The sequence below is a fragment of the Lissotriton vulgaris genome, chromosome 4_1 (genome assembly GCF_964263255.1).
Source record: "Lissotriton vulgaris chromosome 4_1, aLisVul1.2, whole genome shotgun sequence".
Classification (NCBI taxonomy): domain Eukaryota; kingdom Metazoa; phylum Chordata; class Amphibia; order Caudata; family Salamandridae; genus Lissotriton; species Lissotriton vulgaris.
In genome coordinates, this window is record NC_141691.1 from 1,022,372,009 (window position 1) to 1,022,394,517 (window position 22,509).

Consider the following 22,509-nt stretch of genomic DNA (forward strand, 5'->3'; position numbering starts at 1 on the left):
GGGAGTCCCATTTTCCATTTCCCCATAATTACAGGTCTTCATCGAAACCCTCACCAAATAAAGGAGAGATATCTTTACCAGTACAGGGGGGTAACAAACGGTGATGAGAACTTCAATGGAATTTTGACCTATATATGATCTGCTGAGAATGGCCCCTTCAATTCCACAAGACTAAGTGCAGTCTGGTTAGTGAAGTTACCTTCCTGACAATGCCACCAACAAAAAGTGCATCAATGGCACGTCGATGGATGACTACGGGCGTAGACTTCAATACATGAATCCGAATCAGGAAAAGAGATAGTCGGGGATTGAATGCTCCTTTAGCTTTATTTAGCCCTCCAATTTTCCGTTATTGTTTGCTTTTGTTTCATTTTTGGGTCTGCAGTAAAAACTTGACACCACCGTCACCTACAATAAAAGGTGCTTACTCGGAACAAACAATTACACCACTGAGAACACCCCTCCTACCTCTCAGACTACGAGCTACCAAGCTACACTCGCGCAAGAAATCATTGTCCACACCTTCTTTTAGGAGCAAGAAAGGCCACTTTTATTTTAGGACAGGTGCATCATAAATTTCATAAACACATTCATTATTTATTTATTTACATAATTCAACTCTACAGTGAGCCTACGAAACCTAAATCCCAAAACCCCGAACAAACTCCTGCCTACTACCCCTAGCCTACCCAACGCTACCCTTCAGGATGGCCAACCCGCTCCAGGCTGCCCACCCCCACTAACAAAAACCCGCCTCCAAAAGAACAAAGGCACCCATCCTAACAGTGGCAAACCTACATAAACTAAACAGCGCCTAGAGCACCGCAAAAATAGAAAACCCATAAATAAATAAAAAGAAAAAGAAAAGAGGGAGGGTGGGTGGGGCAAAACAACCTCCCTTCTCGCCTCCCGCCACGCAGTTCCTAACCGCCCGCCTGACTTCCCCTTTTAACCCCTCTGCTAATCAGCCCCACCTGGTAATGATCCTCGCGCGAACCTGCCCAGGAAGAGACCGGCTCGCGCCTGGCTCTCCCTGGGTCCCCCCTCGCGCAAGAAATCATTGTCCACACCTTCTTTTAGGAGCAAGAAAGGCCACTTTTATTTTAGGACAGGTGCATCATAAATTTCATAAACACATTCATTATTTATTTATTTACATAATTCAACTCTACAGTGAGCCTACGAAACCTAAATCCCAAAACCCCGAACAAACTCCTGCCTACTACCCCTAGCCTACCCAACGCTACCCTTCAGGATGGCCAACCCGCTCCAGGCTGCCCACCCCCACTAACAAAAACCCGCCACCCAGGAAAACCTTTAGCGTTTTCCTGCCCCACCTAAAGGAAAGGAAGGAGCACACCACAACTGTACCTGAAGAACCTTGCTAATCAAGTCCCTGAGTTCAAGGAGGTAAAAAGAGAGGCCCAAAGCTGAGAGATGCACACCGTCCTCACAAAATAAATGATGTTCAGAGACTTTTAAATGATAATGGTCCAAACTGTAGATACCCCAATGTTGACAAAAAAGGCGCATTGTCCTGTTCACTTTCCTTCTAGCCTTTTCCAGGGCAGAATGGTTCCTCGCCCCACACCATTGCAAACGAGGCACAAACTCAGTCCATATAAGCATGGTGCTCACCCATGTGGTTCTGATGATTTCCAGGTCCTGCTTCATTAATTTTAACAAGGTCAACCCAGAGAGAGAAACCAAGTCATTCTCTCCCAAGTGTAGCACCAGGAGATCCGGAGGGCCCCCCAAACACTGTGAAACCAAAGCAGCCAAGGCGGGAAAAAGCCCACCCCAGCGCATTCCTCCTGTTCCATGCCAGGAGACTTCGTGTGTCATACTGTTCAGACCAAGTGATCTCCCACAGAGCTGACTGGCAGCGGCTAAAGCTGCTCTTTTAACAAAAGAGTGCCCCAGTATCCACACCCTTCGTTTGCATCCGGCGACTGAAGGCCAGGGACCTAGGAGAGAAAGAAATGTTAGACAAGCCAAAATGCACTATTTCCTCACATACTTTTCACAGCACTTGGAACGCCAACGACCAATGCGTCGGATCTGGGACCAGTCCCACCCCAACCGAGCGGCCTCCGTCGCCGCACCAATTCGGAAAGAATGGGTACCAAATTGAACAGGATCCTTCCCCAAGCGCAACAAAACCTTGCGTAATACAGCCAACAATTGAGATGCTACTATGGGACTACCATCCGCATGACAAAATATGGACCCCTGGAGAAAATGCGGAGAGGACACAAACACTTCCCATTCCCCAACCGGGCAACATGCAGAGACACCACTCCTACCAAGGAACACCCACTTACCCCTCCCCATCTGGTCGGTTTTTGATGCCCGCAGCCACAGCCGAACTCTGTCACTTTCCAACACCACCTCATTGCTGGTCATACCTACCCTGCCCCGCAACCCCAGCAACTCTGATGCCCGAAATGCCCCAAAGAACAACCAAACAAAACACAAACAAAATTTGGCACACTCCAAAGCATCATAACAACACACCTCCAATTCCGGCAACAGCAACTGAAGCAACTCAAAAGTCACTGGCTGCCGGAGCTGCTGACCACCAGCCCGGAGCCTGGCCAAACCTTTCAACACTTTACGAACCAACACCCCCCCAACAGGATCCCTCCCCCACCAAAGCTGCCCATAAAAAGAAACCCCAGCCAATTTGCCAGAAATGGTAGTGGGCGATAAGCCTTTGTCCGCCAGATGTAAAACAAACTGCAAGACGCATTGTTCATCAGACCAACCCGCCCCAATCGGCCCCATCGAATCCTTACCAAACTGCAGAAACTCATTCCAGGCTTTCACATAACCCCGCCTGGTGGATTCAGCCACTGAATGTTCTACCAAGTGGTGAACCCTCAATCCCCCAGGTCCCATACGTACTGTGGGATCGCTGTTGGTTCCAGGTCCGCCCCAGGAGCTAACTTGCGGAACTCGGACCACTGAAAGCGAGACAAAGAATCAGCGATGCAATTAGAAGTACCAGGAACATGCCGTGCTTTAAATACAATGTTTAATTGCAGACACCGCAGCATGAATGCGCGCAGGAGCCGCAAAACCCGCAAATCACGAGCCTTTTGGTGATTGACAAGGTGCACGACTGCCAAATTGTCTACGTGAAACAAAACTGAGCGATTCTGAAACTCATCCCCCCATAGGTGCAGAGCAACCAGCAGCGGGAAGAGCTCCAGAAACGCTATGCTGCGACCCTGATCCTTCCAGTGCGCCGGCCAGCCGGCCGCGCACCATCGACCTTCCCAAAATATTCCGAAGCCGTGAGCCCCTGACGCATAAGTGAACAACTGTACTTGCCATACCATGTCCTCATCCGCAAAAAACAAGGACACGCCATTAAACTCTTGTAGGAAACGAAGCCAGACGGTCAAATCGGCACGCACAGCGGTGGTAACGCGCACCCTATGATGGGGAAGGCGTGCTCCGGACATGGACAAACCCAGACGTCTGCAGAATGTCCTGCCCGCCCGAACAACCCGGCAAGCAAAATTGAGGTAACCCAACAACTTCTGAACAGTTTTCAAAACAACTTTCCGCTCCCCCAACACCAGATGTATGAAATCAGACATTTCCTTCACTTTAGCCACAGGCAATCTCGCCACCATAGACAGAGTATCAATTTCAATCCCCAAGAAAGTCAGGGACGTACAGGGACCCTCTGTCTTGTCCGGCGCCAATGGAACCCCCAATTCCTCCGCTAGAGCCTGAAAGATGTTCAAAGCCGACTGACACTGCCCAGATCGACCTTCCCCAATGAAAAGAAAATCATCAAGGTAATGACAGACCAATACGTGGCCACTAACAAAAGTGAATCGCCACTGCAGGAAGGTACTGAAAGTTTCAAAAAGGGAGCATGACACTGAACAGCCCATGGGCAACACCCTATCCACGTAGAAACTACCATCAAAATGCATTCCCAACAGGCTGAAATCCCAAGGGTGAATGGGCAATAGCCGGAAAGCCGACTGAATGTCGCTCTTCGCCAGCAAAGCCCCAACCCCAGCCGTGCGCACGAGCCGTAAGGCATCGTCCACCGAAGCATAATTGACAGTTGAGTCAGCTGGATCAATAAAGTCATTGATTGAGGAACCCTCGGGCCAGGACAGGTGATGGATAAGACGAAACTCCCCTTCCGCCTTCTTAGGCACCACACCCAGGGGTGATACAATCAAGTCAGGCAGAGGACAATTCACAAAAGGACCAGCAATCCTACCAGCCGCAAGCTCAGCATCCAGTTTCTTCCGCACAACATGTGGACTCTCCTTCGCAGACTTCAAATTGTCCGACCACCTGCCCACCCTGGGTCCCTGATACCCAATCCGGAACCCAATTTTGAAACCCCAAGACAAAATCTTAGCGGCCTCAAAATCTGGATAATCCACCAGCCAGAGGTCGAGAACCTCCTGCCTAATAGGAGTAGGGGCCCTTGTAAACAGACTGCTGTTGCTGCCCCCTACCCCCTGAACCTCTTCCCTGCTCACCCAATCGCTGGCCGGGAAAACACTGGGTGAGGGCATGCTTCCCTCCACACTGCGAACACTCGTGTTTGTACCTGCAAGCAGGTCTGTTACAGGAACCCCTGTTAAAATGCCAGCATGTGCCAGAGGCGGCTGATTGACCTCTGCCCCAAACCCCCGCCCCAGACTGAGCGGGGCGAGCTGAAAAGGGCCGATAATACACGGGCTGCCCGCTAGCTGTGTGGGTCGTAGCAGGTGGGTTTGCCGATGCCATCCATTGCAACCATAACTCGGAATCAACCTCACCCCACGAACGCTCCGGGAAAGCGTTCATGCGCGCCCTGAATTCGTCATCATAGGACAACCAAGCAAAGCCGCCAAAATAACTGTGAGCCTTGCGGATAACATCTGCATATTTAAACATGTCTATTGCTTTCTCAGGATGACGTTGACAATAAACGCTGGCATAAATAAGAAAGGCCGAAGTCCAGTTCTCTATGGACTTCGGAACACGAGGCCTCCGAGCCAATTCTAATTCCTCCTCCTTTGACCCTTCTTTTGCCTGAACATCCCTATGGAGAAGCCGAAAAACATCCACAAATGCCCCAGACCATATCAAATTCTTCGTTTTTTCAGATAAATGAGACCCCAAAGGCATTCCCACCCCAGAATAAGGCAACTTTTTCAGTAGGATACTATCCTCCGTGACACGTGTGGCATCCACCCCGCCCGCCCCCGCTGTAGAAACTTCATTTGCAACTTGCACATTAGAAACATTCGAAAGTACAGGCCGCTCAAGCCTCGGTGCCAGAGCGACTCGCTCAACCACAACCCCATCACCCGTACCAATAGATCTTGTACTCTTAACAGGGAGACTCTCCCTAGGTTGCCACACAGACCACCACCCATCCTTACCTCTCGGTAACTGCTCCGACTGCTGTGCGACAGCCCCACGATCCCTCTGAGAAGGTCCAGACCACACTGCCCCTCGTACACCTGCATGGTCCGCTCTAGACTCCTGCAAAACACGAGAAACAGTGGGTTGCCCCAACCCACCCCCCTGGGCCCGTGCTGCCAAAAGCCCAACATCTTTGTCTCTCAATTCCCCTTCTTCCAACTCATCATCATGAAAACTCCCACAGAAAGCTTCATCAGAAAATGCAACTTGATCACTACCACTGGGCATAGCCCCATCACCAATACCCCCATCATAAAATTGCCAGTCGATGTTTTGAAAGCTATGTGCACTGAAAGCTGTAGAAGAGCCGTCCGCTCCAGACAGCCCCCCTGTAAGCCCACCACTGGAAACAGCCGTGTGGACAGTTCCCGGGCCCGTAGAAACAGCCAACAGCCACCCAGCCGCCGGCGCAGATTGAAAACTGCGGCCGCTCGAGCCAGACAAGGAAACAGCCCCAGAAACATTGCCCCCCACGGCGGAACCGCAATCACCCCCCGACGTCAGACCAGTGACACCCACCGACCCAGCCTCAGGGCCACCCAGAAGCCCACCTGGACGACCCCTGGGGACCGGGAACAGTGTCTGACCAGTGGCCGGGGGCGCCCCCTTGCGCAGCAAACCCTTACCACCCGGGGTCAAGGACGTGTGGGGGGGGGGGGGGCCGGGAGCCAGGAGCACCAGTTGGGGCAGCCTTGGCCGAGGGGGGCAGCAGGGTGTGTGCAGCACCCACCGAAACCACAGCAGGGGCCGGGGGCAGGGCCTCAGGGGGGGGGCGGCGTCAGCGCGGCACGGGGGTGCCTGGCATCGGCGTCAACCGAGGGAGGAATGCCAACATTAGGGAGGGGGGCAGGAACAGGCCCCGGCAATGCAGGAGAGAGCAGATAACACTGCCCGTTGAGCCATAAGCATGGGGAGACCCCATCTGCCAAAGGCGACACCGAGGGGAAAGAGGCAAGGGGCACCGCAGCAGGTAGAGGGGCGTGCAAGCGCCCATGCTGCTCCAAGCTTCGCCCACGCTTGGGCTTGGGGCCCGCCTGCAGCTTCCCCGACTTCCCAGGTGCCAATCCGCCTGTGCGCGGAGCCAGCCGGCCCATGGAACGCCCCCGCCTCCCCCCGGGCGCCCCTCGTGCACCAGCATCGAAAAACGGTAACGCACATACCTGCTGGAGGGCGCCCGGGTCACACGGCGGGGGTTCTGCTTCCACGGCGGGCAAAACAAGCCCAGGCCCGTCTGCCGGCATGGCCGCCTCGCCGTCTTCCTCGTCCTCTGGGCCCGGCGATAAACACGCCTCCACGGCCCTGGCGACGCCCTCCGAAGCCTTGCGAGGGGGGCGGGCCATGCCGACCCAAGCTTCCGCCGGGACACCCGGCATCAACAAGTCCTCACGCCCTGCCGCACAAAGGATTTGAACAGCCCTCCTGACCTCCGCAGCTTCCTCCATGGCCCAGTACAAAGGTGGGAACACGAGCGCAAAACAACCTCCCTTCTCGCCTCCCGCCACGCAGTTCCTAACCGCCCGCCTGACTTCCCCTTTTAACCCCTCTGCTAATCAGCCCCACCTGGTAATGATCCTCGCGCGAACCTGCCCAGGAAGAGACCGGCTCGCGCCTGGCTCTCCCTGGGTCCCCCCGAACAATATTGGAACAATATTAAAATAGACAGGACTTACCTCCGCCCCTCTGCTGTGCCACTGCCGCCTCCACCCGAAATGTTCAGAAGACCGAGTTATTAAACACTTAGAAGATCTAGTGTCTAAACCCCCATAGCCAGTGTCCACTCTCGATCATTCCATTGTCCAGTCAAATAGCCAATGCCCAGGCCCCGTGTGCAGTCTGGTGCTTCCTGGATCCTCCTCCACCTCGAGTCTCTTGGGCTGCCTCAAAACAGGCTCTGTCTTGCCGCACACCCTAGCTCTCTAGAAGGAAATGGCACAGTGGCATGGTCAGCTGGGACCAACACGGAGAGGCAGGGGCACAGTGCAAGAATTCAAGTTGGCACCAATTGTTCCAGGAAGCCCTGAGTCTCATGAGCCTCAAGGGCCTTCATTGTAAGCATGTGCATTACCTGGGGAGACTCGGATGCCTTACACCACCCACTCCACTCCTTTCTTCTTCTGCTGAATCACGCCAATGTGAAGGGTAGACGGGTAGAGCATGGTGAGCATGGGTACAACACAACTGAGGAGGACCTTTACGTGCTCAAAAACCTGTCTTGTCCTTGAACACAAAATGGAGTTGAGGTTGTGTTCCCAGATAGTGGAAGTGTATTGCTGATTTTCCTGAAGCTGCAGGGAGGAGACCTTGACACTGGATTGGGGAGACAAAGCTCATTTAAAAATTGATATACCCCAGCACATACCAATGCCTGGAATGGAGCAAAAGGGAGGGGAAGACAATACAAACATGTAAGACGTACAAATATTTCTTGCCAAAGTATATAGGGATCACCGAAAGATAACACACTCTTGATGCTCTGTAGGGGATACTACTAACATAGAATTGAGTTATTTGTGTGTGGCTGACTGCTGTTTGATCTACCTGTGATTCATGCAGTACTGATTGATAGCTCGCATGCACCACCATGTACTTTGAGTCTGACCATAATCGGTCCTACACACTATATACATGTCCATACTAGGACATATCATCCATTCCCTGGGTACATTTACCTCTAAATATACACAGGACTGGACAGGACGTCGCTGGACAGGAGTCCACCTTATTTCAGCTATACTCATTCACATTATGAGGCAAAAAGCCCAACTCACCGAGTTTAATATGAAATGTGCTAAAACTGACGAGAAAGAGGGAGAGTCCCCCTGTAGTCACACACGGGGGAGACAGATAAACAACAACAAGGATGCGGGAGAGGAGAGAACTGCTAAAACCGCATCTAAATGAAATGCATATCCGGACATGCAGACAGGCAGTGAAGGCGTGCTTCAGCGGGGCCAACGTTAAACTAACCTGCAGCTTCGTCCGCTACATGAAAACTGCCCAAATAAAGCTTCTCGACGCAGCCTGAGCACAGTTGCGCTCACCCAAGCTCTTTTATCCGGCAATTCTCTTTGACTTCCACTACGTTCCGACCCTGAGGCAGTCGCCCACAACCACACAATAGACTATTAGAACTACGGACACTGGCGTCACCCCCAGACGGGGACTCACCCTTACTTCTTCCTTAAATTTTATACCTTCATCACAAACAAACTGTATGTCATTTTAACCCGAAAATTGGTCGATTTTAATGCATATCCATCACGTTGTTTTTTTTTTTTTTTAAGACAATATGAAATGATGTCACATATATGTATCCTTTCATAAATTTTTTACTGATGTGTGTACTGCTAAGATTTTAATTAATCAAGCAATAAACTTACTTACTTACTTACTTACAACAACAAGGATGCAAATGATTAGAAAGTAGCACATAATATCGTGATGATCAATCGGACAATTTACTGAATATCTCTCAAGTTGTATATAGAGAGACATCCACGGTACTTCGAACCTGAAGGGAACATGAAGGAATGAGATAGCCTGATTCATATTCACACCACTGTTGTCTTATCCAGAAAATGTTCGTCAAATCACAACATAGCCACTAATGAGGGTGTTATTGCTTGTTATATCACCAAATGTGAATGAAAACTCATTACCCGCTATTCTGGTGTGATTATTGTGTGATATAGCAGGCAAAGCAAAATTAGCATATGGACCCAGACGCTCGTTATGTCGTCCGGGCCCTCTCTCCCTACTCCTTACTTTGTCAAAGTGGGTGCTCTGCCCAGAGAATTTCCCGATTCCGCCATGAAGGTAGCTAGGAGCTGGCCCCTACTGCCCTTATTAGCGTTCATGTTTCCCATCACATGAGCTGCTTGGTGTACTCAATGGACGCGCTGGTGTTAACATGAGGCCAAGGTAATGATGCTTGGCACTATCTTAAAATTAAATCTTACTTGTGACAGAAGCTGTGTTTATTCTTATTGTTACAGGCAATGGAGGCAGTTACTTTTGATACTGTATCTACAGTCTCAGGGCAAGAAATATGGCCATTCTGAATATGATTTCAATTAAATATATACATACATATATATATGGGGACACCTCTTGTTCATGTGGTGTGGCATTTTTATTTAAAAAAGAGATGTATACTCAGAATATTGACTTGGGAACTCAGTTGGACTTGTGGTAGGGCTTTTACCTGTTGTAGAATGGGGAGTTGATCAGTATTCATGAAGGGCTGAACATAAGGTTGGTGTGAGATCAATTCCTTCGAGGGAAGTGTGCTGAACCACTTTCTTCTGGGTGTCCATACATCGTTTAACAATGCGATTTGCCTGTGGCCAATGGTTTGCTGATGCTTCACATTCAAGCGACTAAGAAAGTATTTAAACTCTCTCATATTGAAGGGTGAACCACTGTCAGATTTGAGAATTGAGGGAATACCCTACACTGCAAAAATATCATCCAGCCTCTTTGTCATGGTGGACGATGATGGCCATTGTTTAAAGGTCCAAAGAAATCAACTGCAATTCTCTATCATGCTTGTTTAGTACCGTCAGACATATTTAGTGGATGATGTGTTGTTTTGGGAGCTAAGCAGTTACACAGGTTAAACGCCAACAGTTCCTTCTTGACTTATTCGTCAAGGTGAGGAAACCCGAGGGCTCTCTAACAGGCTAAAATGCCACAATGTCTGTTGTGTGTCAGTTCAATGACTTCTTGTCTCAAGTGCTCAGGTATGAAATTTCACAAACATCTTAGTATGATACCTTCTTGAGTGACAGAAAGTTCCTCCTATTCATTTTTGAATTTTTGATGTTTAATGTCATCTGTGAGAGGTCACATATGTCTTCTCTATGATTGATGACATCTCTGTCAGTGCTAATAGCAGCAATGATCTCCTCAATGGATAGAGCTGCAAGGGTTCTGGACGCTGCAACAGCACTCATAAGAAGCAATATGTGGAGATTTTATCTTTTTCGACTTATGCACAATAGTGTAATCATACTCTTGCTATCCTAACCCCCACCTTTTGATGCAAGGGGGCATCTTGGCTTTCAGATTTTTTTAAATGGTGAGCAACGCCTGTTGGTCAGTGACAAGGGAAAAATGCTTTCCATACAGAAACATATGAAAATTACCCAAGCCCACACTACAGCTAGGCTGAAAATAGGCACATTCAGTCTGAAGTAGCCTTCTGCGGGCATAGGTCTCAATGTGTCTCTTAGCATTCGGATGTCCATTGTGTCTAGCTTATATCATGCCCAACCTCAACAGGCTTGCATCTACTACATTCTCAGTCGTAAATTTGGATCAAAGTAAGTGAGTTCAGCATTTTCATTGCGTGTTTGATTCTCTTGAAACTTCAATCACATTCAAAGAACCAGTGGAAGGGAATATTCTTCTTTGTCAAGTCCCTTAACGAAGCACTCACTGTGGCAAAGTCACAATTCTATCTGGAGCATAGCTATCTATGCCTAAGAAGGATCACAGCATGGTTGCATCTTGAGGGGGACATGTAAATGCCAATGCTTGTACCTTTCTGGGGTCAAGAGTCAGTCAGTCAGTCAGTCAAACCACTTTATTCGACTAGTTAAAATCATACAAAGTAAAAAACATACATTAAAAATCACAATTATTTACAAACATTTACATTATGGAGATAACCTATTTAAAAAAGTCGCAAAAATCATCCAATATTATAAAATTCCCCAGGGTCTCAAGATTATTAAAATAGACATAGATCACAATTGTTACAGCTCCAAAATAATTCATACCATGGTAGCATTAAGAAATCTTTTTTTCCGTAACCGCACAGCAGCAACCAAAAAAATTGGCAAAATTAAAAATGGACCATACATCATATAACATTTGGAGATATAATAAAGCTGGTCTAACTTGTTGAAAGCCCTTTCTTCTCAAAAGAGGAACTAGAAACCGCCTTCAAATGGAGTCATAAAAACCACAAAACCTAATAAAATGCAGTGTATCTTGAGGAGAACAATCATCACATTGACACACAACTGATTCTTCTGCTTTACACCATCCGGACCGGTTCCCCAGCGAAAAATGTATTAAATTAAAGCGGAATCTCATCAACAGCCATCGATGATAAGGTTTGGTCACAGTTCTTAAATATGGTTCAATCAAAGATAAAGAATTTAATAAAAAGTGTGCCCTGACCAAGGGTTTTTGTAATTCTAGCTCCTCCCGCTCTAACATTTGTAAGTTCAAAAACTGTGATCTTACCCATTTTACATCTTCCTTTGTAATCCCATCTGGGTTGTTATAGATGTCAATCCGCCCCAGTTTATTAAACATAGATTTAATGTATGACAACCAAGGAATTCCCCTAGCCTCGTCTAAAGCAATACAGTCCCTTAAAATGATTCAATGTTATCTCGGGATTGAGCCAAGTTTTAATCCAGCAAACTAACGGGGCCAATCTCAGCTGATCAGTCACATACCTCCAGTACCAATTCCTGATGAATGGAAAAAGTTGGAGTAGATTGAAGGACCGACAAGAGGGTGCGTAGAAACTTATTTTCAGCCAACTGTACACCTCGTAAATATTTATAGCCCAAATGGCAGCTCCATATGTAGCAATTGCCAGACATTTGGGTCAAGAGCCATAACCCCTTCGGAGAAAATATTGCCAAGGAATTTGAGTTTGTTTTTGTGAAACTCACACTTTTCTGCATTAAAAGAGAGACATGCATCAGCGAGCAGACAAGCTACTTGTGTAAGCCCTTTGTCATGCTGCTCCTTTTATATGGCAATAAACTCTAGTATACCATCACTGTAGTTAAAAGAATGTGTGACAGCTTGAATTATTCAGCGAATGACATCCTGGAAGAATTCTGCAGCCAACAACACACCAAAGCTAAGTTGTTGTATCTGTTCAAACCAACATGAGTTGAAAATGTAGTAATGTACATACAGTTCTCTTCCAGCTCCAGTTGATTATATCCTTTGTTCAAAACTAGATGTGAGAAGACTTCGGCACTATTCAACTGTGTAATCATGTCTGCCATATGTGGACCAGGATGTCTTTCTCTTTTGATCGCTTTGCTAGCTGGAGCATGTCAACATAAATGTGTACCAAATATATACTATCCTTTAAAGCACTACCACTATGGGCGAAACCCACGGTGTCAGACCAGTGAAGCCCTTGATGATGTCATGCTTTAATAATGGTTCTAGTTCTTTTTCAACGGCCTCCTGTAAAGGAAAAGCAATCCCATGGTATCACTTAGCAACGGGACGAATGTCCACATTATTGTTAAGTTGCACCTTCATTGTCTTGAGTTTCCCTAGTCCATTAAACAAAAATACAATGACTATTTCTGAATGAGCATTGAGGTTGTATCCCTTGGATATCAGTGCCATGTCAACAGCAGTGCTGAAACTGATAAGACATGCATTTGAGGAAGTACTTTCTAGAACATGAATTGGTGCTTGTACTGTTATTTTCTTATGCTTCATGGTCACTACAGATGGCCCTTGACTTTGCAATGATCTAGAAGCAGTCCATATTTACACCTTTTTTTTGATGGTGTTAGACCTGGTACCAGAGACAGTTTGTCGTATTTTTCTGCCGGCATCATATTGATCAATGCACCCCTGTATGTAATGAAAGTTGTAGCGCAGCCATCCACTTTAATTATGATCTTGGGGCCCCAGCCAAATGAGTTGGTCAATTCACGTGGCGATCTCTCTTTGACTTGTCTTATTCTTTGCAAGCAGCCAATCCTACATGTGCATATCTTTCTATGGTCTACATCACAATTGCACATCCATCTTCTTCACAGTTGCTCGATGATGGCGCTGAAGAGCCTTTGGAAGATAAAGTTTTTGAAAAACAACTTCATTTAGTCGCAATTTGCCTCAATTGATGTTGCTGTTTGGCCTTGTGGGCACGGCTAAAATGCTTCTGGAACTATCTGGTGCCCATTTTCCGTTCTGCTCATGATACACTTAGTTTCTCTTTCATTTTGTAGCGCATTAAGAAACTATTTTTTTCTCCCATAGCCTTTGCATATCTGTCCAATGGTGGGACGTTTACCTTCGTGCGCAAACTAGAATCTACAATGAAAACACAATTTGTTTTTCTTCTGAGACATCGTCTTCTGGGCCTCCACTTTGTATTTCTGCTTACTCTTCATGATCAGCGCTGATTCATTTTGGGTTGTTCCAGCTTCTATTTCAGCAGCCTGTCGATCTGCACATTCCTTAGCTCTTGCACCCACGGGTACCTTTTCTAAACTGAGTGTCTCTCTCAGCATGTGTCGTCTGAACGAATCGGAGGTGACCATTGATGACTCTGAGATGCATGGATTCTTCATCATTGAACTCACTGAACTTGCAGTGCTTGATGAAGGTATCAAGTCTTTCAGCAAATTCATCCATGATTTCCAAGGCTTTCTGTCTTGCTGGGTTAAAACCTTTAGCTTTCATTGTCAGCATTTGGCATTGGATTGATCTTGGCTTCCAACAGTTCTTTGATAAGAAGGTATGATACTTCATCAGATTGTGATAAATTCCTTATCATTTCCTTCACTCTATCACCTGCATGCTTTTTTAAGTACTTGATGATCTTTTTGTCATCTACGTCTTCTACAGCATCTATGAAGTCATCAAATGTTTTAATAAATGCAGTCCACCTGCTGCCAATACTCTGCTTTTAGATGGTGTCGAAAGGCGGTGGTGGTTTCAGGAATGCAGCTGCGTCATATTTGGTGCTCCTTTCTGCAGCCATTGTAGAACTTCAATTTCTGGAAAATCTTTTGAGTTGTGCTGAATGCTACCAGCTGCCTCTTTGGTAGTTTCTGCAGGGACCGATGGCTTCGTAAACACAAACCCCATGTTGGTACCTGAGTCGCTTCACTGGATTTTGAACTCATAATATGCTTTTCCAGTTTTCCACTGGGGAGTATACTTTTGTTTCCTGTACATGAATGTCACTGCACCTGGTTGTCTCTGCCTTTAGTGTTTTCTTACACCTGCCTGTCGCTGCCTTTAGTGCTTATTCAATCTTATTTGTCACTACTTTTGGCTTTTCTGCTTTGTATGGATGTTTGCGCTGTGTTGCGCTGTGGTGTAGACTTTTTCTTTTGATCTTAGCAGTAGGAATCTGGCTGGCTTTATGGCTGTGCTCCTCTGTAGGTCCTCCACCTTCTTCAAGGGCTTTGTAAGAGCTAGAGCTGCTCTTTGACTCCACATACACCAACCGTAGACTGCTTATTGGGGTGTCCATGGCACAGGCAAGCAGTTTTCTGGACCTTGTAAATTCTCAGGGAGAGCAAAATCAGGGTACATTTCCCCTACTTGTCACCGATTGTCTCGTCCACCCCAGCTCTGGAGCACATAAATGACCTTGCCACTGATTGAGCTCTGTAATACACGTTTTTGTTCTTCAGCATGCAGATGTTAACTGAACACACTACATTATAAACTTTCTTGACAAAGCCCAGACATATCTTACAAGTGATTATATAACCTTGCAAGGAGTCCAGCAAGCACCACAAGGGTCCTATTGCACATGATCACATGACACTATCCTACCTGCCCTCAGCCAGTCACACACTTTGGGCCCGATTCCGATCCAGGTCGGACAGCCCTCCGAGAGCCGTCTGTATCCTCACCTTATGACCCACTCGGTCCTGGCGCTGATCCGTTCAGACAAGGAAGTACGATGAGCAAATATGTTCGGTTGCCGAGCGAGCCGTAGGCTCCGAAACCAGCAACATTTTCCATCTGAGCCGGAACCATACCCACTGAAATCGACTCGTCCAGATGCATTTAAACAGCAGTTTCTATCCGGGCAAGTACGATGCACACTTCCTATGCGCCGAATGGTGCGTCACTGACGGCACCTCTCAGCACCCGGAACAGAAGTCTGTTCGCGTCGATCCGCACCACAACACGAATCGCAGGTATGAGACGAATCAAGCATGTATCGGATCGCGCATATCATCCCTGCACTGTACGTCTATGACCGAATCAACAACATGAATCAACGCGTACCCCGCAGACGGCAAGTTCAACACCCATAGGGGTAGATAGCCAGAACTACCAGCAGGCACAACCAATAGGGGTGAGGGGTGCCCATCATTAGCAGCAGTGTTCAGCCCTTAGGGGGTGGATGCCTAGTACTTAACCCATGGGAGGATGCATATCACTAGCAGCATTTTTCAGCCCAAAGGGGGTGGATGCCTAGTATTTAACCGATAGGGGGGATGCCTAGTACTTAACCTATAGGGGGGATGCCTATCACTACCAACAGCCCAACCTATATGGGGGATGCCTATCACTACGAGCATTCTCCAGCCCATAGGGGGTGGATGCCTGGTACTTAACCCATGTGGGTGGATGCCTAGAACTTAACCCATAGGGGGGATGCCTAGTACTTAACCCATAGGGGAGGATGCCTATCACTACCAGCAGTCCCAACCTACATGGAGGGTGCATATCACTACCAGCATTCTCGAGCCCATAGGGGTGGATGCCTAGTACTTAACCCATAGGGGAGGGATGCCTAGTACTTAACCAATAGGGGGATGCCTATCACTAGCAGCATACTCTACTTACATGGGGGGATGTCTCTCACTACCAGAAGTCACAACCTACATGGGGGATGCCCATCACTACCAGCAGTACCAACCTACATGGGGGGATGCCCATCACTACCAACAGTCCCAACTTACATGGAGGGAATGCCTATCACTACCTAGTACTTAACCCATAGGGATTCCTATCATTAGCAGCATTCCCCAGTCAATGGGACGGATGCCTAGTACTTAACCCGTAAGGGCGTTGCATTTTGCATTGTACTTAACCCATAGGGGAGATGCCTATCACTACCAGCAGTCCCAACCTACATGGGGTGATGCCTCTCATTACCAGTAGTCACAACCTACATGGGGGATGCCTATCACTACCAGCATTCACCAGCCCATAGGGGGTGGATGCCTAGTACTTAACCCATAGGGGGGGGGGGTTTGTTAGACCTGGCACCTTGGCGTGAGTCCCCCTTCCACTTTTTTGCTGATGTGCCTCGCATGTTTCGCTGGTGTTAGCTGCTCAGGGCACTGTGCCACTGCCAATCAGTGCCAGAGTGCAAGTGCTCCCGACTGTAAGGTGTATACATGTAATTGTTTTTCACGATTGGCTTATTGGATTTACTATCAGTCCCCAGTAAAGTGCACCCGGAGTGCCAGGGCTCGTAAATACCGATATGGCTAGTGGGCCTGCAGCGTGGGTTGCTCCACCCACAGAAGCCGCCTTGTAAAATGTGTCTATGGTCTGCCACTGCAGAGCCTGCATGCAGTCTGGTACTGTCATGCTGGCTGGGTAAGTGTACATACTTGCCAGCCTCTAACCCTTCCCTTTACTTCATATAAGTCACCCCTTTGGTAGGCCCACGGGCAGGGTGCATTGTAAGCATAAGGTAGGACAACCCCTGATGTGTGTGGCATGTCCTAATAGTGAATTACAGCCATTCTCGTTTTTCAATATTGCAAGGCTATCTGTTCTCGTAGGCCAGAATGGGCTGCTGGAATTATTACACTCTATAATCCCAGTAGACTCAGGGAACATGGTAGGAAGTCAAGTTTAGTAAGCCTGAACTCAGAATAATAAAATACTTCTTTTAGTAAAGTTTATTTTAATATCTTGTGTTTGCAAATGCTACTTTTAGAAAGTTAGCATTTGCTTGCCTAACCATCTCAGCCCGTCTCTGCTCTTATGTGTATCTGCTGTCTGGTTTGTGTGAGTGACAGGGCTGGAGGAAGACAGGTGGTGAATAGAAAGATTACACCAGGATGGGTGGGGGGGAGTGCCCCTTGAATCTGAACAGGCCTGTGCTCTGCCACCTCAATGTCGGTTCCACCCCCTGGGGAGCGGCTGACGACTCTGCCCTACACCTTGTAGAGAGGGGAAGACCGTCAACAGAGTACTCCTGGACTGTACTTGTCAACACAATGCTGGCTCCACCCCCTGCAGAGCGTCTGTGGGGCCTGCCCTTCTCACTGAAAGGAAAAACCAGACTTCGCAAAACAAGGGGCTCAAGAGCTGAGATGGACTATGCAAAGCCCCCCTGGCCTGAAAAGACAAAAGAAACGGTGTATCAGATCCTGTTTTGACCACGAAGAACCTCTGCCCGACTAGAAGGACCAGGAGTATCTGAAGGAGGAAAGAATGTATCTGATCCGGGAGACTGGCCTGCAGTTGGTGCCTTGCTGAGAAAGGAGAGGAAAAGACCAGAAAGGACTTTGCAGACTTGTGCCTGAAACGATCTCCAAGGGCTTGATCTCGAGCTTGCCCCCTGAACAGGGCACCAGGACCATTGGGCTTATTCTATCTTCCCTCATTGACTGCTGGCTCTCTGAGAGTTCCCCTTCGCCAGAGCTGTGCCTACAATTGTGCTTTTCCCCCTCCCCGAGCCGTCAACGACTCGTGCTTAGCCGCCCTTGCCTACTGAGAGCCCCACTCAACCCGAGTCGCTCTCTCTATGCTGTCCAGGGCCGCCTGCACCTCGGTCACCTCGCTCGCTCAGAACACGCTGGGCGCATCGCACTCCTCCCGCCGGAACCCCCTGCGAGAGCTACACCGAGCCTCGGACGGCGCGTACTTTGAAGACGTACGCCGTTGCCCCGCTCCGTAGCCTTGACCTTCGCTGAGCCACGCCACACGCTCAAAGGCCTCTCGGTACCCTGAGTACTAAGCCCTGTGCCACGCCTGCCCCGCCTGATCAAGTCAGCCCCGTCGACCCGAAGATACACCCGCATCCATCCGCATACGGAAGAAGTACGCCTCATTGGCCTGACGGACGCCTCGCCCAGTGATCTGCACACCGCCCTCACTTGGTCACCCCTGAATGCCGCGAACAATCACCACAACAGGGTACTGTGACACGCCACTGCCCCGAGAGTTCACATCAGATCCAGGGTCCGCAACGTTTGTTTTCCCTGCCGGTCTACACTTAGAACCGGGTCGCATTGCCTTGAAACCAAAGACTAAAGAAGTTTGCTTTATCCAATCTAAGTGGCCTCATTGTAACAACGTTATATGGTCTTGTGAATAAGCCTGCATATGAAACCTATTTTTACATAAAGAATATGTATTTTTGATATAAAACTTACGACTGGTGTCCATTTGTGGTGGGTCTGTGATTTCGTTGTATGTGGTCATAAATGCTTAACTCAACTATCGCCCTGAAGATTAGCCTTGTCTGTTCACGCCACACTACCTAGAGGGTGAGCAAGGGTTATTTCTAAGGAGTAGTTCTCTTACCCTCACTAGAGGAGAGGGTCCCTGTTCGTTACAAGTGCATACCTGTGCCAACCAGAGACACCGGATTCTAACATTGGTGGCAGCCGTGGCATTTCGGATTTGCATTTATGATTTATGTACAGTAAATTATTGATCACCACATAGTGAAAGAAGACCTATAACGCAGCCAAAGATTTATCGTGTTTTTTAATTTTGCGAAAGAAATCTCTGCTCATCGACATCATGCCTGGCTCACTCCCTGCTGGAAGAGCGCTCTCCATAATCTCTGGATTTGACGAAGTCGATTGGGAAGACCAGGGACTGGAGGGGTACACAGTAGAGCAGTTGAGAGGCTACTGCAAGAAGTTCAGAGTTTCCCAAGCTGGGTGCAGAAAGGAACCCCACTTCGTAAAGGTTCTGAGGGCCTGGAAGGAATCGAGGAATCCCGAGAACATGGTGGTCGTGGAACCTCCAGAGAGCATTGCCGATGTGACCAGGGACCTGCCATCAGAGGAGCTGGTGGACAGGGCAGCGACGAGAGCACACGAGATGGAGATGGTGAAATTGAATGGACAGATAGAAATGGAGAAACAAAGACTGGCAATGGAGGAGAAGAAACTCCAAATGGATCATGATATGAGATTGAAGGAGTTGGAGCTGAAAGCCAAAAGTTTGGGCCCAACTCCCTCTGGTGGCAGCGCAACACTGGTGCAGGTAGAGTCAAGGGTGTACATGTAGGATGTAGTACAGGAATACTTTAAAGGGGATGACATAGGGCAGTGGTTCCGGGCTTACGAGGTAGCCATGTCCTCCCACCGGGTCCCTGAGAGAGATTGAGGATCGGGGTTGTGGGGGAAGTTCCTTAGCGAGGGATGGGACACAATGCTAGATCTACCCTCTGAAGTCTACAATTCTTACACCCACATGAAAGAGGCCTTAGTGACCAGGTTTGGGTTAACTCCTGAGATGTATAGACAGAGGTTCAGGGGTTGTACTAAGATTCCTGGTGGTACCTATGTGGAGTATGTAACTTTTTTCTGCAGAGCACTGGATGGTTGGGTGAAGAGTAGCAAAGTGAATGATTTTCAAGGACTTCTTGATTTAATGGCATGGGAGCACTTGTCCAGTAATTGTTTTCCTGAGCTACGCCAGCACCTGATCGATAGCAAGCTGACCAACCCGAGGAAGCTTGCTGAGGTAGCCGACCGCTGGCTCAGCACTAGGGTCCACAAGGGTCACCTGGGAGACTCAGCCAAAGGTGGGCAGGGTCCCCAGCAGAAGAGTGGGGGGAACAGGGGTAAACAGAAAGGGTTCCAACGAGGCCCCCAAAGTAGTCCCCAAGGGAACCAAGGGAAAGGTTCTTAGCCTCCCCCACCCCTGAAGCAGAACGGGGCCCGACAGGTAAACCTGTTCAAAGAGGGCCCATTGCCTGTTACAGGTGTGGCGACCAGGGTCACTTTGCCACTGATCCTAAGTGTCGCCTGTTTGGAAAATCCGCACCCACTGGTGCTCACCCCCGGCAAATAGCTAGTGTTAATTTGGGGGAGGAACGGGATCCCCCCCCACCGTCCAAGGTGGGGGGGATCCCGTTCAGATGACCCTAGTCTCGTTAGGAGACAGTGAGATGGTCCCCGAGAACTACTTACCCTCTAACACTAAGAAATATGGGCAAGTAGTGACCATCAATGGATAGAAAGTAGAGGCTCTTCGAGACACAGGAGCCAGTGTGACTGCAGTCCGGCAGCAACTGGTGTCTCAAGAGCAGGTTGTAACCCATGCCTACAGCAGGGTTGTCAATGCTGACAATTTCGAGAGTCGTTGTCCAATGGCTCAGGTTCCCTTGGAGTGGGGGGGTCTCTGGTACTCTGCAGGTCGCTGTGAGAAACGCCATGCCTGTAGACTGTTTGCTAGGGAACGATTCAGGGAACTCCCCTTGGGAAAAGGTGGAGAAGACCACTCATCTACGGATGGTGGGTTTACCCGATTGGGCATGCGTGACCACCCGGTCAATGGCAGCCAGTAGGGATGTTCAAGAGGACCTGCAGCCTGAGAGAGAGGCCCAGGAACCGGCCTTATTGGGGGGCACAGGAGGCACGGGAGACCGGCCCCTGAAGTTTCCACGGCCCAGGAAGGAGCAGACTTTGAGGCGGACGCCCTGGAGCCTACCGGGGAACAGATCGCCGAACTGGGGGACCAGCCTGAGCTGACCCATTGGCAGCAGGAAGGAGGCCCCCCAGGGAGGAATTCTGCCGGGAGCAGAAAGAGTGCCCTTTGCTCATCGGTATGCGGCAGCAGGCTGCAGGCCAGGCCAATGGTAGTCAGTCCGGGACACACTCCGTTTACTGGGAGAACGACCTCCAGTATTCAGAGCCTAAGGTTGCTGAACCTGGGTCAGCCCGTGCCCTGGTGGTACCCAAGAAGTTCAGAGCCTTCCTACTGGGGCTGGCTCATGATGTACCCTTAGCAGGACATTTGGGGATGGACAAGGCCTATGACAGGCTTGTCACCCACTTTTATTGGCCCCAAATGCACAGACACTCAGATGCTCGCTGTAGATCATGTCAAACTTGCCAGGCAAATGGGAAGAGTGGGAGGAAGCAGAAGGCTCCACTCCAGCCCTTCCCTGTGGTTAGTACACCATTCCAGTGACTGGGAATTGACATTGTTTGGCCTCTGGATCCCAAGACAGCCATGGGCAACAGATTCATCCTGGTCTTGGTGGACCATGCCACCCGGTACCATGAAGCCATCCCTCTGAGGACAGTGACAGACCTGGTGGTGGGACGAGCACTGATGGGAATTTTCTCCCAAGTGGGATTCCCTCTAGAGGTGGTGTCTGACAGGGGCACCAATTTCATTTAAAAGTACATGAAATCTCTTTAGCAAGAGGGTGGTGTAACCTACAAGTTCACCACCCCTTACCATCCACAAGGAAATGGGTTGGTTGAGAGATTAAACCGAACCCTGAAAGGCATGATTATGGGTCTGGAAGAACCCATGAGGCATAAGTGGGACGTCCTCTTGTCGTGCCTTCTATTCGCATACAGTGAGGTGCCACAGAAGTCTCTAGGGTTCAGCCCCTTTGAGGTTCTGTACGGTCACCCCGTGAGAGGACCTCTGAGTCTGGTAAAGGAAGGCTGGGAGCAATTTCCCAGGAAACCTCCCCAGAATATATACAGTTACATGCTGGCCTTCAGAAACCAGACAAGGCGATTCAGGCAACTTGCTGAGACTAATCTGGAAGCCGGCCAGGAAGAGATGAAGGGGTGGTATGACCAGAATGCTACTCTGGTAGAGCTTCAACCTGAACAAAAGGTGTGGGTCTTGGCCCCAGTGGAGCTTTGTGCACTTCAGGATAAGTGGACAGGTCCATTTGAGGTTGTAGAGCGCAACAGTCCTGTTGCCTACTTGGTGGACTTGCAGTCTCCCAGGAACCATTTGAGGGTCCTAAATTTTAACCGCCTTAAGCCCCACTTGGAGAGGTCCGAAGTGGACATGAACTTGGCAACTGATGATGGGATGGAGGAGGACACCAAGCCTCTTCCTGACCTCTTGGTAGCCTCAGAGCAGGATGGGTCAGTGGATGGAGTTAACCTCTCACCCACCCTGACACCTGAACAACAGGATGACTGCCGCCAATTGCTGGGGCAGTTTCCAGATCTGTTCTCCCTGGTTCCTGGTATCACAGATTGGTGCGTCCATGATGTGGATACAGGAGACAGCTTGCCTGTTAAGCATAAGGCTTACAGAGTAACTGACAGGGTCAGGGCCTGCATC

At 49.0% G+C, this 22,509-nt stretch overlaps 1 protein-coding gene across 1 annotated transcript; it reads right to left on the bottom strand.

Annotated features, from left to right (window-relative positions):
• Nucleotides 1-1,218: 1,218 nt before the first annotated feature.
• LOC147722819 (uncharacterized) lies at nt 1,219-5,682 on the bottom strand. Its single transcript, XM_086966896.1, has 2 exons — nt 5,412-5,682; nt 1,219-1,967 (listed from the first exon to the last, which is right to left on the bottom strand). The coding sequence occupies exons 1-2, from the start codon at nt 5,680-5,682 to the stop codon at nt 1,318-1,320; spliced, it is 921 nt and encodes a 306-aa protein (XP_086823022.1). The 3' UTR covers nt 1,219-1,317.
• Between the last annotated feature and the right edge of the window lie 16,827 nt (nt 5,683-22,509).

What these genes read in the sequence shown, in the direction of transcription:
- LOC147722819 (XM_086966896.1), bottom strand. Translation starts at nt 5,682, where the DNA reads ATGCCCAGTGGTAGTGATCAAGTTGCATTTTCTGATGAAGCTTTCTGT. An exon ending in GTCGGAGCAGTTACCGAGAG is followed by an intron (nt 1,968 to 5,411) that starts GTAAGGATGGGT and finishes TTTCTCTCCTAG; the next exon opens with GTCCCTGGCCTTCAGTCGCC.